Consider the following 17,623-nt stretch of genomic DNA (forward strand, 5'->3'; position numbering starts at 1 on the left):
TTATCTCACCCAGTTCAATGAACACCCTTGAACGCTGATCACTTGTGTCTGTCTTTACTGTTGCCACCATGAGTTCTTTACAGAAGTCCTATCTTAAACCCCTTTGAATTCACCTCATCTCCCCTGCACTTGCCTCCCAGCTTTTGCTTTGTCAGGGGGGCTCCTCTTGATCTCCTGTGATTTTTCGCTGCACTACTATTTTAAAACATTTTCTAAGAGTGCATCAGAACTTTGAAACAGCCCATTGACTTTAGCTGTCCTGGCTTTCTTAAAGGCTCCTTTTCTAAACCTATTGGCTTTGGCAGTGCGTGTTCCCTTACAGGTTTTAATGGTTGAACACTGGTATTGCTGGGATAATAGACTTCCTTCATCCCTCTGGAAGAAGCGAACTGTTTTACTATCTACAAAGTATGTTCTGATTTAACTTCAACTTTTCCCTCCTCACAACTCAATATTGTACTGTTGATCACAAATAAGTGCTAATACTGACCTTGATTACTGTCACTCAGTGTGCTGGAACATGTGTAGCATAAGAAAAGTTTACTCACCTACTTTTTTGCTTCTTATTTCATTGTACAGCTCTACAGCTCACATTACCCCTCTTAAGATAAGCCTGGCTGCTCAGTCACTCTACCAACTTGTGTAGTACAGGCCTATATTAAAAGGTGGGTTACCTAATACCAGGAGATAAGGTTTGTGAAGTCTCCCACCAGTTGGGCGTTACAAAATCTTACCTAACACCGAGCATTGCAGGAAAAGCAGAGAGTCACTGCAGCTCGACCGGTCTGTGAGAGGGGCAGGAGTCCTGCAAAGTCTGTGGCTGCCTGTCCTCCGCTGGAGCTGGGGGACACTGAAGACACCAGAGAGTCGCTGTATGCAACAGTACGGTTCAGACATGACGAGCTGGGCTCACTGAGGCCATCAACGAGGTGAAAGTAAGCAAGTGAATGCTAAGAATAGAACCAAAGGCATCCAGAGGAATTGCTCAATACTGGTGATCGACAGTGACTGAAAGTCACGCAGAGGCACTCCAGCCTCTGGGTTCTGCCATGTGGAGATGTCGATCAGAGAAGTGCTAATGCTTATTGGGTCAGGAGACCAAAGGATGAGTTTTATAAAAACCTGAACAAGCTGCTAAATATTGCCTTCAACTTGGAATACCGAACTAAAGATAAGTTATGTGAAATGTATGAAAAACATTGTACGAATCAAATATAAGTGAAATGCAATTTTGAGAATTGTGAAAGTCAATCCAATTGGTCAATGGACAATATGAGTATGAATCAAAGGAAAGCCAGCAATAAGGGCTTTGGAAAGCAAGTGAAAAGCAAAAGGGATAAAACACTATTGTGAGGTGTGTCAGGTCCATGGGTATTGAGGCATTTAAACTGCTAAGTTAAGAGGAGTTACTCACTGATCATCGAAATTTGACCTTTTTTGCGCTCTGCCAAGATGTTAACACCACGCCAGTTAAGATGGTCACTTTTCCTTGCTGAGTTCGATTTTGTGATTACATTCAAACCCGGTCGTCAGAACGAAAAGGCAGATGTTTTGTCCCAATGTAATACAGGGAGTTTGAAGGAAGATCCGCTGACCCCAGTGCCGCTACTTAAGGATTCAAATTTTGTGATTGCAGAAGTTCGTAAGGGTTTCAGTATGTATGATCAGGTGCAAAAAGAAATGGCTGTAGAACAGATGAGAGAATGGGTAAAAGTGGATCCAGCAAGAGTAATCAGAGAAGGTCTGCCATTTATGTTTTTGCCCATTGTGGAGTTACAAGAGGAAGCTCTTCACCAGAATCATTATTCTCCTCTTGCAGGACATCCAGGGTTCAGAAAAACGTTAGAAATTATACGTAGAGAGTTATGGTGGGATGGTATGCGCAAGGATGCTTTGAACTATGTGAAGACGTGTGAGGTCTGTGCGAGAGTTAAATCTGAGAATCAGAAGCCAGCAGGAGTTATTGACTCGTTTGCCTATCCCACCACGTCCATGGCACACTATCTCATTGGATTACATTGTGGATTTACCTATGGACCAGGGCTACTCTGCGATTTTAGTAGTGGTAGATGTTCTTTCTAAGGCTAGTCATTTTGTTCCCATAAGGGGTTCTGCAACGGCAACCAATTTAGCACAAGACGGGCATTTTGTAAAGAACTAAAGATGGAGGTAATTTTAACTACGAGTTTTCATCCAGGAGTTGGAAAATATCTGCATTGCTATCTTAACTCTGAGAAGCGTTGGGTGGAATTGATTTGGTTAGCAGAATTTTGTTACAACAATACCTCAAAAGATTCTACAACTATGTCTCCTTTTTATTTGAATTAAGTGTTTCATCCTAGATTTCTTGGGGAGATAAAGGTAGAGGAGATTGAAGTTCCAAATGTAGAAAATAGGTTTTAAGGCTATGGTTGAAAATGTTAAAAAGGCAGTTGAGGGGGGGGGGTGTGGCCAACTGCCGAACGATGAGCACGTAGGTTCTGCGTGCTCCTGCTCCACCGTGTGAATCCTGCACGATAACCCCCGTGGGTCAAGGTAATTCGGGTCACAATTGAAGCTGAAGTGCCTGAGATCTGAATGGTTCATCCTGGGAAGTAAAAGTGACAGGGAAACAGCTTTAAGCTCTACCGAAAAGTTCTGGCGATCTGCAGGAAGAAACGCACCCAAGATGGCCCCCGTACCCACGCTTCATATAGATTAGGTTCAGCCTGGCCCAACTCATTTTACAGCCCAAAGCAGACCCACACGAAGAAACTGGTCCTCATCAGCCCACCCACAATCGCATGCAAACCAGCAGAGCACCTCAATCAGGATGCCAGACGGACCGTCACATAGACCACTAAGGCTAGTCAACCTGCATGTGTGAAGCCAGCCATACAAGCTACCTCCTCACCTGCCCTGACCAATACACCACACAACCATATGAAATCTGGATCGCCACCACTAAAATGTGCTCTCGACAATGCCAGATCCATCCCAGCCCATGCCCCTGACATCCGCAATCTCATTTGTGCACTCCACCTAGATGTCCTTGCCATTACAGAAGCATGGCTGCATACTGCTTCGGGCCCTGCCCTGTCCATAGCCATCCCTACAGGCTTCACCATATTCCGAAACGACAGACCTAATGCTAGAGCCGGAGGTGTTTCTCTAATAGTCGGATTTTCCAACGTTACCGTGGGGAGGGGAACTGAGATTTACTATCAGTCAAATTGACTCTCGCATATAGACACCATTTTACGCCATGTGATCTATCGCCCGCCAGACCCCACCCTAACTTCCGAGGAGGACCTCTTATATACCCTGGCCACACCTCCAAAACCATTCTCTTAGGCAAACTAAACCTGAGCCTGAACGACCTTTCTGATCTTAATGCAACCACTGTTGCCAACTCACTTAGTGCATTAGGATTTAAATATTGCATTAGCACCCCCACCCACACTAAAGTGCGCACTCTGGATTGGATTGCAGACCTTAACGGTCAGAATCTTGGTCAGGTCTACATCTGTGTTAATACGCACGGCTCGTGGTATGACCACCACATTGTGTCCTTCACCATTTCACCGACCAGGCACACCACACTCGCCACCCCCTCACTGCCTCCAACCATGGCTCGCAGTTCCGAAAAATTCACCAAAGATCACATTATGCCCTTGCTCAAGGCACTCCAATCGGTGCATCTCCATGCCCATGACCCTACTCTGCTTGCCGACCTTTAATCTACAACACTGATGGTAGCGGTTGACACCATCGACCCTCTAGCACCACGTAAATCTAAACCCTCAACACATATCAACTCTTGATTTTCCCCGGACCTCCTAGAGCTCTGCAGGGAAAAAACAGGCAGCATCTAACTGAAAAAATCACCCTCTGACGTCCTGAAGCTGCTGTTCACTGCTGCAGCCAAATGCTACAAACAAGCTATCATTCCTGCTAAGTCATCCACCTATAATTCCAGAATTGCTAATGCTGAATCTGACACCACAGAGATCTTCACTATCCTCATGGAATTAGAAGTCCCAGCAGCCCCCTCACCCACTATTACTAAATACGAAGTATGTCGCACTAATATTCAGAAGGCCTTGCTTGACAAAATTGACACCTTACAGAAAACAATTGACCTCAAACGAGCCATACTCTAAACATCGCAACAGCTGTACCGCACCATTCCTCCACCTACTGACATCCGGCATGACTGCCTGCTGTTCCAATTCAACAACGCCTTAGAGACGGCTGTCTCAGCCATCTTAAAAACCCTTAAAGCATTGAGGTGCAAACGTGACATATGCCCTACCTCTTCATTGTTAAGGACTGTTCCGAAGTCTTGGCTCCCTTCATCACCACATTCATTAATGCCTCCTTCTCCTCGGACATAGTCCCCACTACCCTTAAGGAAGCACGGATACTCCCATTGATTAAGAAACCCTCTCTAGACCCGGCGATCCCAAATAACTACCAGCCAATCACTACTGTCCCCCTTCTACTGAAAATTTGGAGAGCTCGGCCTACATCCAAATTCAGCGTTGCTTGGAGGATAACCACATCCTCAGAATGCACCAGTCCGGATTCCGTCCACGCCACAGAACCGAATCAGCCCTTTTTGACTTTTAGAACCTAGCTCGATGAGATCAGAGAAGAGGGGAAGCCTGCTCTCTTCCTTCTCCCTGATTTATCGGCTGCGTTCGATCTGGTCGACCGTGAAATCCTCGGTCATCACCTCACCACGGCAGCCAACTTTTCGCCAAAAGCAACGACTTGGATTGCCTCTTTCTAAAAGACAGATCAGTCAGAGTTTTTGCAGAAAGCTCTCCCTCCCCCATCTCCTGCAGTGTGTCCCAAGGTTCCTGTGTATCCCCAACCCTATATAATATCTTTACAAAACTGCTCTTTGACTTATTAGACTCCATCAGCATATCTTATACCAACTATGCTGATGATACACAAATCCTCCTTCCTCTCACTGGCAACTACTGTGAAGACTCCAGCACTCTAAATGCTATCTATTTGAATGTCTGTTTGACTATCCAAGCCTGGATGGCTACTCGCCCCCCTTGCCTCAATGATGACGGTGCTCGTCAATGCTATTGCCTCCTCTGCTGCCTACACAACAAAACTGCTCAATGCATCGAGACCATTCTTTGTTTTTTTTAAATATGTTTTTTTTAAACCAAGGCAGGGTGACAACAGTACAGAGTAAACAAGACATGTAAGGCAAAACCATAAATACCCTCCAATCCCCCAACCGCCTCCCCCTATGGTCCTTAGTCTGGGGACGCTTCCTTCTAGTTTGTGTTTACCATCGAGACCATTCTTATCACAGGACTGCTGACTAACAGTTGCTTGAGCAGTCATTGGATTAAGGCTTGACTACAGTAACTCTCTCTTTGCAAGCACTTCAGCACATAACATCCAGAAGATGCAGGTTAACCAGGCCAATGCACTCCGAGCAGCACTCAGTATTTCGAAACGCGAACATATCTCAGCGCCAAGAAGAGATGTCCACTGGCTCCCAATTCACGAAAGGATTATGTTCAAAACCTTGTCCGTCACACATAGATGCCTCAACAATGTCGCTCCACCTTACCTCTAACAGAAAATTATGAAAGCACAATCTTCCAGGGCCACCAGATCGGCCTACACACACCGCCTCATCCAGCCGAAATTCAAACGCACTAAAGCAGGAGGCTCCAACTTGCAGCAAAAAAAGGGAAACTCACTCCCGCCCTCTTTGAGAGTGGAACAATTCTACTGGGCCTTCCAGAAAGCCCTCAAACATTGGCTGTTTGTATAAACCTTGAACTGTACCTTGAACACTTCTTGTGAGTAACTGGTTATTGTAACAGCGCCTTAATGCCCCTGGGTTTGGTGCGCTTTATAAATTAAATAAATAGGAAAGTACTTTTTAAAAATGTTACATTATTGCTAATGTTTTTTTTAATGGTGTTTTTCACTCCTTTGTTTTTAACCTATTAGTTCTCTAACTATTGGTTACTTATATGGTTTTATTTGTATTCACTTGAATTACTGCATTTTACAGTATCCACGAGGTACCTTGTTAAACATGCTATTGATGTGTACAATTACATTGTAGAAAACAATGTTGACATTATATGTCTCACGGAAACCTGACTGTTGGACTCACATGGTCCCTTAATAGAGCAGGTGACCCCTGTGGGCTATGTCTTATCTGGTAAGAACCGGGTACTTGGACATGGGGGAGGCGTTGCTATTATCTGTAAGAGTCACCTTAGTATGTACGAGGTCAAAGTGGATTGTGATGGATGTGAGATCCTACACACTAAGATCACCCCAAATCATAACAGTGTTAAATCTTATCTTGATTTATATACCTCCTGGTGAGATGCCCCTGTTTAATGAAAATAGTATTCATATGTTATCTCCTTTGCAGAAAACGAATTGTTTTACAATTTTTCTGTGTGATTTACATTTATGGAAAAAGGGCCCGAGACAAGGAAGCTATGGATCTAGAACGATCATTAAATGAGTGTCTTTGTACATAACTCTGGCCCCTCACATATAAAGGGCAATACCTTAGATTAGCTTGTGGAAATATTAAACTGATGTGGCCATGACTGCCTTTGTGCGGTCGGATCCCTCCTTCCTTACAAGTTTGGTAGAACTCGTGGAATCCCATCATCATAAACATGAGGTACCTCGTAAGGTCCTTGGAAGAAACTACCGAACAGCCAAGGCTGCTGATTTAGCCGGATGTATGAGTAACTTGATGTCCCACACTACTGATCAAGACTCTCCTCATTTTTTTGCAAAGAGTTATAACGTACTTAGAATCGCTGCTATATAGGATGACCCTGCTTAAACTTAGAAGCGTCAGGGAATGTCCCAATCACCAGAAATGGTTCACGCCAGAACTTAACTTGCTTAAAAAAAGGAAAAGGCAAGCTGAACATAACTGGCTCAAAGAAAAAGTACAGAAGAATAAAGAGGATTGGCAACTCGGGGAGAGAGAATACAAACTTAAGGTATTGGAGGCCAAATAAAAATTACTATAATGAACAAATGACAAAATCATGTAATGAAACAAAGAGCTCTTTAAATTGTTCAAGACTTGGGAAAACCCCAATGCCTTGAATCAGACTATTAACAAAGACGATTGCATTATGGTTCAAAAAGCATTTGTGGACAAAATATCAGCGTGGGCAAGAATATGTAAGGACCTGGACCAATTAAACTTCCCGGTCCTTTCTGATATTGTTGGAGTAAAGAAACAAAAAACCAAGACTCTCTATCCCGGTTTAATTTCTCTGCTGTTTTGGATAAAGGGGTAGCTGAACTACTGAGTGCTATGCACCCTAGTAGCTGTCCAGGAGATCTAGTACCCACTAAAATCATTCTCGAGCATCAGGACCTCTTTTGCGCCGTTTCTTCAAAGATGTATTAATGCTTCCTTTCACATAGTTTGTTCCCTGCGATTATTAAAGATGTGGTGGTCACCCCCTCCAGAAGAAACGAGGGCTGGATCCCAAGGACCTTTACAACCTCAGGCCTATTATGAATACCCCTCTACTACTTAAAATAATCGATAAGTGGCCGCTATGCAAATGCAATCTCATGTGGAAGCTATGGGCCTCATCCACAAGAAACAATCCGGTTTTCAGTGTGCCCATGGGACTGAGACCGCCTTGGCTAGACCGCCAAACCCATATGCTCTTGGCCTTGGAAAGGAGGGGCTCGGGACTGCTGATTCTTTTAGACCGATCTGCAGCTTTCGACCTCCTTGACCATAAAAGGCTGCTGCATAGGCTGACTGATATTGGTTGTTTCTCAAGGGAAGCCGCGACATGGATGGAATCCTTCCTCTGTGGCTGAAACTCCAGGAACTCTTGGAGATGCTTCTTCTGACTTTGAGCCAATCCTGTGCGGCATTCCACACGGGGCTTGCATATCCCCATCTCTTTTTAACATTTATATCCAACCGTTGTTTGAGGAAATAGACTTGGGGTATTCTTTGCTAATTATGCAGATCATTTTCAGCTCGCCCTGGAACTCAGTGGGGATTAGGCAACAGATAAAGAAAAGCTAAGTGAAATCTACATGCTCATCAAAGGCTGGATGTCCTCTAACTGGCTTTGACTAAATGCTACCGAAACTGAGCTTATGGTGTACAGGTCTAACCATGCTTGTGGCGGCCTTAGCCGGGAATATATGAGCTTCTGCATTGATGGAGGCCATATACCTGTGGCCAGTAAGGCTAAAACTCTTGGCACTTCATGGAGGCCTCGCTTAATGCGGACGCTCATGTTAACTACATAGTTAAGAACGCCAACTATTATTTAAGAGTCCTGAAACAGATCTGCCCGCTGGTTATGAAGAAAATTTGTGAAAAGCTGGTTTGAGAGATCATTCTACCGCGGCTCGATTATTGTAATTCACTGCTTGGAGCAAGCAAGGAATTTATGAACAAGCTTCAGAAGCTTCAAAATGATGCTGTATGCATAGCATACAACATTGCCTACAGAGACCCGGTATCCAGGGCCCGCAGGGAACTTCACTGGCTCCCTGTGGTAGACAGAGCTAAATGTAAGATACTTAAGATGGGCCATAAGTGTTTGTTTGGGACAGTACCGTGCTATTTGAAGGTGCAACTTAAGCTTGAGATCATCTGGTGCTCGCAGTTTAATTGTCCACCAGTTCAAGAGAACATGGGGGAATGGACAAGTCTTTCCCCATTTTGATCGCACAGGCCTGGAATGAGCTCCCAGAGTTTCTGCGGAAAGAAGAAAATCATCTCAATTTCTAGAAACTCTTGAAAATTTGATTTGCATAGGCAGGTTCTACTGTTCTTGTGTTTTCCTTTTCAGTTGGTTTTGTCTTTGTTCAATGTAGCGCCTGGAGGACTATGGGTTTTGGCGCTCTAGAAAGACATAGACATAGACATCCTGAAAACTGTTTCTAACTGTACTTTAAAGGTGTTGGTGGTGTTAGCAAAGCACACCAAGCAGAATGTGGATATAATAGTAGTAAATGTTTTAATTCCTTACTTACCTCTGGTTTTCAATTGACAGGAGTTTGTCGAAGGCCTAAATACATTTATTTTTATGCATTCTTCATAACTTTTATTAACCGTGTTCTGTGTGTGTGCTTAACTGAACTCGTCACCACTATTGCACCCTCCTATGTCTAAAATATGCTGTCACACAACCAGATAGTTTGGATAGACACAAGTATTCGTCACTTTTCATCAGAATAGGGTGGCCTTTAAGCATCTGTCCACAGGGCTGAATCTGAAAATCCTTCATAGGATGTTTAGAGGTTTGTCTTTCCCTAGAATTATGATATAAGGTGGACTTTAACATTGAGACAGATATGTTTATAACTGAATATTTGTCTTTAATTTTTGTTGATCTAGAAAATGATGTGCTGGAGATGCATTTTGTACTATATTCAACAAAAAACTTGTATGGGGGAAATCCCTGTTATGGTGGCATGTCCGTATTTTGTGACATCACAGTGATCGCATTGACTGTCTGGACAGCTGTCTCAGATGTTTTATATTAACTTTGGTGTGTTTTTGTTTTGTTTTCCACAACCTGGCCCCTTCACCCACCCACCAGGAGCTATGTGTTCAGAGCCCAGAGCCAGGAGATGAAGGAGCGAGGAGGCAACCAGACAAGTGGCATTGACTTCTTTATCACTCAGGAGAGGATTATTTTCTTGGATACTCAGGTTGGTTGCACCTTATAGAGAGGACACACTTTTCTTCAGCTCCCATGGTAGCTCTGGTTTTAACATCCTGCTTCAGTAAAGTGAGAACCCCGGATGAACTCAAGTTACAGTCCCTTTCAGAAAGAAGGCATGTATAATGTGCAGTTCCATTACTCAATGTTTTATGGCACTGTTTTATGGCACGGAAGTCCAGAGCGATATGAAACAGCAATAATTTCAAAAGTGTTCTGCTGCCCAAGAATGGGTTGTAAAGTGCACATGTCATGTTCCCTTGAAAGGAATATGTTTTTATTATTTCTGGTGCTTCGGAATATTTTGCAGAGATTTGTGTAGCCTGCAGGTTTCACAAGTATACATCTTTGCTGGTCTGTTCTGAGATCTCAGCAAGAACTTGTTTTCTTCTAGGTTTAGAAAGCCCTACGCCAAATCCCGTGTCAATTCTGGCTGAGGACCTACACAAAGAGAAAATGTCCCCAATGGTTACCATTGATCTGTTTTGTTTGAAGATTGGGAGACACATTAAATAAGTAGTACAATTAATAACAATAATTAAGTAATGTAATTCCCAGACTTTTAAAATCAATGTTAATTTTGAATCTGATTAAGTTTAAATTCTACAAATAAAGAAAACCTACCAAAGGTACTTATCCCTATAATAACCTAAAATATTTGGATCAACATTCAGTGATGGTGTTTAGAAAAGAGATGCATTGGTGCAGTTTTCGATAAGAGCTCTCTGAATGCAAGAAGGTGTGACCTTTGGTGAGAGACTTTTTCCTTACTGGTTTGTGTTAGGGAGTTTTACTAAAGTTCACCTGTGGTAGGACGGTAGAAGACACAGTCTTAGGAGTACAGGACTCCAACTCTTAGGTCTGGCCAAGGTTTGGTAGCTACGGTCGAGCAGCGGAGGACAGAGGAGGGCTGTACGTTAAGTATAAAGATCTCAGAGCATGCTCATAGTCAAGAATACACTTACAAAGTGTAGTTTTATTTACATTTTTAAAAAATGTATTATAAACAATAAGGCAGACTAACACAATAATAGGATTTCAGGTAAGCAAACCTATTCACATATATGCAATACGATATTGGCTGAGTATACTCGATTAACTGGTAGACCTTAGATAAACAGGTAAATAGTCAGTAGCATTCAAGTTAGCAAATCAATTTGTTAACCAACATACAATGTAATGCAACAAGGATACTGGTAAGTAACATCTAGTTAGCCTTCACTAGTCCAGCCCTATCTGGGGATGAGAGCCTCAAAGTCAGTTGGAACACTGGGTGATCTTGTCAAAGTTAATTTTAGCAGGATTCTTCAATGTTGCAAGTAGGTAAAATGTTCGGTATAAAGAAGGTCCAGGGAGGTTAGATAGACATCCTGATGTCCTTAGGGCTGAGCGAACACAGTTGGGTTGTCCACCCCAATGTGTCTCAAGAAGCTCAGGAGTAGTACAGATAACACAGCAAGCACCCAGGGTAAGCACCTAGGAGTGTAACAGTACCTTTTTAGAAGAAAAAAGATTGTGTCACCGGCGGGTGCCCGAGGTGAGAAAACATCAATTCCTGTTTGGATTCTTGGCCTGGAGGCTGAAGAAAGACCTGTGGTGGGAGCAGACGGTCAGCTTCTTTGGATGGGATGCCCAGCAGGTGATCTTCACAGTACTGGCTTGTTGGGACTTGGCACAGGCTTCGGATCAGCGACTATTGTTACTCGGCAGACTTCCATCCATTTCTCGGCCCTGACTTGGAATGGGAGATGTCTTAGAGTGGGGAAAGAGTCACTGCAGGCCCAGAAGGATGCCCACAAGGTTCCAGCCGAAACCGCGCTTTGGGAGAAGATGCACAACAAAAATGGTCCAGGTGCCAGGGTATTGGAGATTGCAGCCCCGGACAGTTGCAGCTCTTCAAGGGACGGCTCAAAATGCAGTTGGTCTCCAGACTGGTTAGGCCCTTCAGTCCAAGGGAGAAAGTCGTCCGGTCTGGATATTCTCTGCTGAGCAGAAGAGGAGGTTGGAATAACAGCGGTTACTCTGTAGGGATTTATAGTCATAATGTAGAAACCAATAATGTCGAAAGTCATTTTTTCGAAAAAAAAGTCTAATTATTTTTTTAATGCATTATTTTTTTAGAAATGGGGGGTTCCCCCCAAACCCCCCCCTTTATTTTTTTGTTTTACCCATTTTTTTCATCCTGAACCCCAAAATAAATATATAATTTAAAAAAATGGAATTCAACATTTTTTTTTTCGACATTATTTTTTTGAAAAAATGACCAACCACCCTCTGTAGGCACTGGTGGTCGCTGGAATTGGCGGCAGAAGTCCTTCTCCTGTTTCTTCTTTTCCAGTGGTGGACTCTGCGTTTCTCCAGCATGGGTCTGGCATGGATTCACATGCTCATGAATATTCCCCGTCGTCAGGCTGGGAATCCTCGGTAAAGAAAAATCAGTATCAGTTTCGTTTCTGATCTGTCTTTCGTAGTAGTAACCAATCACTGATCTCTGCGTCATACAGACCACAGCCAATGACTGCCATCCCCCTAAGCCCCGCCTCTGGCAGCCATCTTCAGATTTTTACCGCACGTTCAAGTGTTGGGATCCTCGTGCTATTGCTCTCGAGCTTTCGTTTTTTTTTCGCGCTTTTTCTTAGGAACATTTTCTCTTTTTCGGTCAAAGAGCCTCAAGCTCCACCGTTTCTTTATCCGATCAACGGGAACCCGTGTCGGATTCTTCTACGCCCCTCAAGGGTGAAGATTTCGTCGAGCCATGCTTTTGGAGGACCCCAGAAGTTTCTCAGGCCCATCTCGATCATGGCCCAGGAGAAGGGAAGCTCGACGCCCGGAAAGCTGTTCAGGGTCTGCCCTGGATGCCAGATTCAGAATGTCTTTAAGGAGGACGAACACTCCCTTTGCCTCTACTGCCTGCATGAGGACAAGACGCACGTGGAGAAGGACTGTGCGTTTTGCGGTAATATGTCGGAGCGGACCATGAAGGACCGCCATCTGCGTCTCGCCAACTGTCTGGAAGGAAAGAGCCCGTCAGGCGAGAAGAAGAAGTCCGAGCGGTCTTCTAAGACCTTTGAGGGCGCCCCGGCAACGGGGGTCCAACAGAAGGCCAAGCACCGCGAGTCCGCTGGCACCGGGAGCGCCGAACGGTCGGGCTCTAAGGGCGCCAGGCAGGGCGCATCCTCCCTGGCGCCATCAAACACAAGCCAACGCTCTGGCTCGGGTAAGAGGAAGGCCGAGCACCCGGCGAAGCTCCTGGAGAGACCCCGGTCGAGCTCGAAGGCCCCATCGGAGGGGGAGCGAGGCGGTGACCCCTCCCCCCAAGGAGAAGGCGGTGAGCGCACCTAAGGTGGGGTGAAAGCCTTAATCCACCCGGCCAAGGCCTCTATCGAGACAGTCGCAGCGGCCCTGGCTCAGCCTGTGGAGGCTACACCAGTGGTGGCGACCTCGGGGCCCAGAGTCTCCCTGCCACCGCGGAGGGAGTCCTCTTTCATGCCCATCGACAGGACCCCCGTGAAACCTCCGACGGAGAAGAAAAAGGGGGGGCAGGAGGTCGTCGTGGATTCGGCCTCAACCTCTGAGGAGGAGCTAATCGAAGTCTTAAGCCACGGCGTTGGCGTGGAAGAAGACCAGCCTGTCGGGAGGGACCCCGACGTAGGAGACGACGAGAAGGTCGAGGGTGCCGACGGGGCTCCTGACCGCCCGTCGGACTCCCCTCAACCAGTGCCGCAAGACAACTCGGCGGCCATTTTGTTGGCTATACAGTCCTTATGCTCGGAGATAAGGACGAGATTGCCGTTACCACCAACGGAGGAACCTCTCCCGACGGGGGACCCGGAGCCAGGCCCTTCTGGAAGCCCCCCTCCTAAGAGAAGAAGGATTCATCCTCCACCTCCTTTTCAACCATCGCGCCCTGCTCAGCCCTCCTCCCCGTCCACGACCCGTGGGGATGATACGGGGACTGACACGGGCGCGACGGGCACAGACGACGAGGTTTACGACGAGGATCTCCCGTCGTCACCTCCTCCCCAGGCTTCCCCACCCGACGAGATTGGGTCGTTTCATGCCATGATCGCCAGGGCATCCGAGCTTTTCCAGCTCTGCCCGGAAGAGAAGAAGGAAGGTTTCCTTTATCAACGGCACGAGACCAAGAGGAAGACGGTCCTCGCTGTACCTCTACTGGACGATATCTGGGATGAGGGTCTCGCCCTCCTCAAGAACCCATCCACAACGCCTGCGAGAAGGGACCGGTACGAGAAGAAGTACCGGGTCCCGGACGCGGCCCCCTTGTGCCTTCGGGCACAGCCGACCCCGGACTCGGTCGTCTCCGCGGCGGCCAGGAAGAAAGCGGGGGGGGCCTCGGCCTCTACGTCAACCTTCCCGCCGGACGGCGAGGGAAAGAAATCGGACACGATGGGACGCAGAGTCATCTCATCGGCAGCGACGACGATTAAGGCTGCCAACGCCTTGGCTATCGTAGCCCGCTACGACAGGGAGTTGTGGTACAAAATCGCCCCCCTGCTGGACTTCTTACCAGACGACAAGAGGGCGGAGGCCCTAGAAATCTTGCAGGAAGGAGAAGTGGCGTCGGACCACGCCATTACGATAGCGACGGACATCGCTGACACTGGATTTCGCCAGTTGGGCAACGGCGTGTGCCTTAGACGTCGTGGATGGCTCAAGGCAACTGACTTCCGCCAGGACGTGCAGACCAGAGTCTTGGACATGCCGTTCAACGGGAACAACCTGTTTGGGAAAACAGTGGACGATTCCCTACAAGCCATCAAGACGGAGACGGCCCGGGCTCTTGGTGTTCTCCAGCAACGACGGCCGCCCTTTCGGAGCGGCGGAGGCAAGCAGGGTGCCTCCAAAGGTTCCGGCGGCGGATTTTCCACCTATCGTCAAGCGACCCGTTCGTCGTCACAAGAAGCCTACAGGGGACGAGGCAAGTCGGGCGGACCCCGTCGTCGTCGCCAAGGAGGGCAAACCAGTACTGAACCGGCCGTGGGGTCGGGCCCCCACCGAAGCACCCCGGTGGGAGGCCGGCTGGCGAACTTCGTCAGCGTGTGGGAGTCCATCTCCACCGACCGTTGGGTGCTGGACGCCCTGGCCCAGGGTCACGCGCTCGAGTTTCTAAAGAAGTGCCCGCGCGTCCCCCCCGTGGCCAGGAAGGAACATCACGTCCCTCAACTTCTCTTGGAGGTAAAGGCGATGCTCAAGAAAGGTGCCATCGAGCTTGTCCCAAAGAGGCTTCGGGGCTCCGGAGTTTACTCAAGATACTTCCTCGTGAAGAAGAAGACGGGAGGATGGCGTCCCATCCTGGACCTACGACGACTGAACAAATTCATCAAGGCACAGAAGTTCCGCATGGTCACCCTCCAGCACGTCCTGGGTCAACTGGAGGAGGGCGATTTCCTGTCGTCGTTGGATTTGGAGGATGCCTACTTCCATATCCCCATCCTAAAGGGACACGCAAGTTTCTCAGATTCGTGGTACAATGGCGTCACTACCAGTTCAGAGCCCTTCCCTTCGGATTGAGGTCGGCACCCAGGGTGTTCACCAAGTGCCTCGCACCGGTGCCGGCGCGGCTGCGCCTGGAGGGGATCCACGTCTACCCCTACCTGGACGACTGGCTCATCCGAGCAAAGACAAAGGAGCTCGCCGCGGAGCACACGGCGAGGACCGTCCAACTACTAACGGACCTGGGATTCTCCATAAACTACGCCAAGTCCCACGCGGCCAGGGTGAGGTCCATCAAGTCCCTCCTCGGAATGTCTTCTTGCATTTATCTCATCCGCCTGTGCAGGCTTCGGATGCGCCCATTACAGGAGTTCCTGGACGCTCGCTGGATCCAGATGACGGGCATCTTCGAGGAGAGGCTCACACTCGACGAGAGCTTCCGACGAGCGATTCGGTGGTGGGGCACCCGCGCGCATCTGACGGCGGGCATGGACTTCCAGACCCCGGGCCATCAGAAGACAGTGAGCATGGATGCCTCCCTGGAAGGGTGGGGAGCGCACACCGAAAATCTGCACGCGAGGGGCCTTTGGCTGCCGACGGAGAAGTCCCTCCATATCAAGGAACTGGAACTCCGTGCAGTGTTTTGGGCCCTCAGGTCCTTTCTTCCGTCCCTCAAGGGCAAGGTGGTGAGGATCTTCACCGACAACACCACCACCATGTTCTACATCAGGAAGCAGGGCGGTACCAGATCCCCAGCCCTGTCCAAGGAGGCTCAGGATCTGTGGCATTGGGCCGTCGCCCAAGGGATGTTTCTGGTGCCGTTCCATCTGGCAGGGATAAAAAACACCATCGCCGACTCGCTCAGCAGAGAGCTGCGCTCGTGCCACGAGTGGGAACTACGACAGAATCTAGTGGACCGCCTCTTCCGACGGTGGGGCACACCCCAGATCCATCTGTTTGCGACGGCGACGAACTCCAAGTGGAGGAGGTTCGCCAGAAGGTTTCCCCAGCCGAGGAGCATGGGAGACGCTTTCTCGTTCCCCTGGGAATGCCTGTTCCTATATGCGTTCCCTCCATTGCCGCTGCTGATCCGGCTCATCAACCAGCTCAAGAGGTCACGGTGCAGGATGATCCTCGTCGCACCTGCGTGGCCGAGGCAGATATGGTTCCCGGACCTTCTGGACTTGTCAGCGTCCCCGTCAATCAAGCTGCCAGTGGACGCGGATCTTCTCTCCAGAGAAGGAGGCCCATCCTCCATCACGACCCGAAGTCGCTGAACTTGCAGGCCTGGCTCCTGCAGCGTTAGAGTTTGGAGGTTAAGACATACCGGCCGACTGCAGAGAGGTTCTTGCAAAGGCCAGGGCGTCCTCAGCTCTTAAATGCTACGGACACAAATGGAAGAGGTTCTCTGTCTGGTGCCACGCACAGAAGATTAACCCTCTACGGATTACGGCTCCTCAAGTTCTGCCGTACCTACTGACGCTGGCCAAGGCTGGACTGGCGCACGCTTCCATCAAGGTTCATCTTGCTGCGATCTCCCGATACACCAGAACCATGGGACGGACGTCTTTGTGGTCTCATCGTCTGGTGAAAGAATTCATGAAGGGACTGTTCAGATCTTTCCCGCCGGTGAAGGCCCCGGCCCCGGCGTGGGAGCTCAACGTGGTGCTGACCAAGCTCATGGGACCTCCGTTCGAGCCTCTGCACTCAGCTCCGTTGAAGTTCTTGTCGTGGAAAACGGCGTTTCTTGTGGCCATCACCTCCGCACGACGGGTGGGTGAGATCGAGGCCCTTTCCTGCAAGCCCCCGTACTTGACTTTTCACGACACGAGGGTAGTGCTCAGGACGCACCCCTCCTTCATGCCCAAGGTGCCGTCGGACTTCCACCTCAACGAACCCTTGGTGTTGCCTGTTTTCTTCCCGTCGCCTTCGTCGCCGGCTGAAAGGACTTTGCACTCGCTGGATGTGGCTAGAGTGCTGAAGTTCTACGTGGACCGCACGAAGAGTTTTCGGAAGACGTCACAACTTTTTGTGAACTTTGGACCTGTCAATCAGGGGAAGGCTCTCTCGAAGGCTTCCATTTCCAGATGGCTGTATCATGTACTGTCATCGGTTGGCAAACCGACCGCTGCCTGGCCGTCCGAGAGCCCATTCCACCAGAGTGATCGCAGCTACCACGGCGTTCCTATCTGGTGTGCCCTTGCTGGACATCTGCAGGGCTGCTACGTGGAGGTCGACGCACACCTTCACGAAATTCTACTGCGTCGATCGGGATTCCAGGGAGGAGTCCAGGGTCGGCCAAGCAGTGCTGCGCAACCTGTTCGCCTAAGGTGAGCCTAGTGAGGAGGTAAGAATTGCTTAATGTTGAGTTTTGGATGTAATGCTTAATGTTGAGCCTTTGCCACCTCCCGTGGTTGTGCATGTGTGTAATGCTATGTATTCTTTTATTCATG

The 17,623-nt window shown here is 48.3% G+C and overlaps 1 protein-coding gene across 1 annotated transcript in view; it reads left to right on the forward strand.

Annotated features, from left to right (window-relative positions):
• Positions 1 to 17,623, forward strand: part of SMG9 (SMG9 nonsense mediated mRNA decay factor) — a 940,250-nt gene that overhangs the window by 236,483 nt on the left and 686,144 nt on the right. The window contains exon 7 of the mRNA XM_069640791.1: positions 9,594 to 9,705. Coding sequence (XP_069496892.1) covers positions 9,594 to 9,705 — 112 coding nt within the window. The remainder of the gene's footprint in view (positions 1 to 9,593; positions 9,706 to 17,623) is intronic.

This window comes from Ambystoma mexicanum, chromosome 1q (assembly GCF_040938575.1).
Source record: "Ambystoma mexicanum isolate Mex_15411 chromosome 1q, UKY_AmexF1_1, whole genome shotgun sequence".
In the NCBI taxonomy this organism is placed as follows: domain Eukaryota; kingdom Metazoa; phylum Chordata; class Amphibia; order Caudata; family Ambystomatidae; genus Ambystoma; species Ambystoma mexicanum.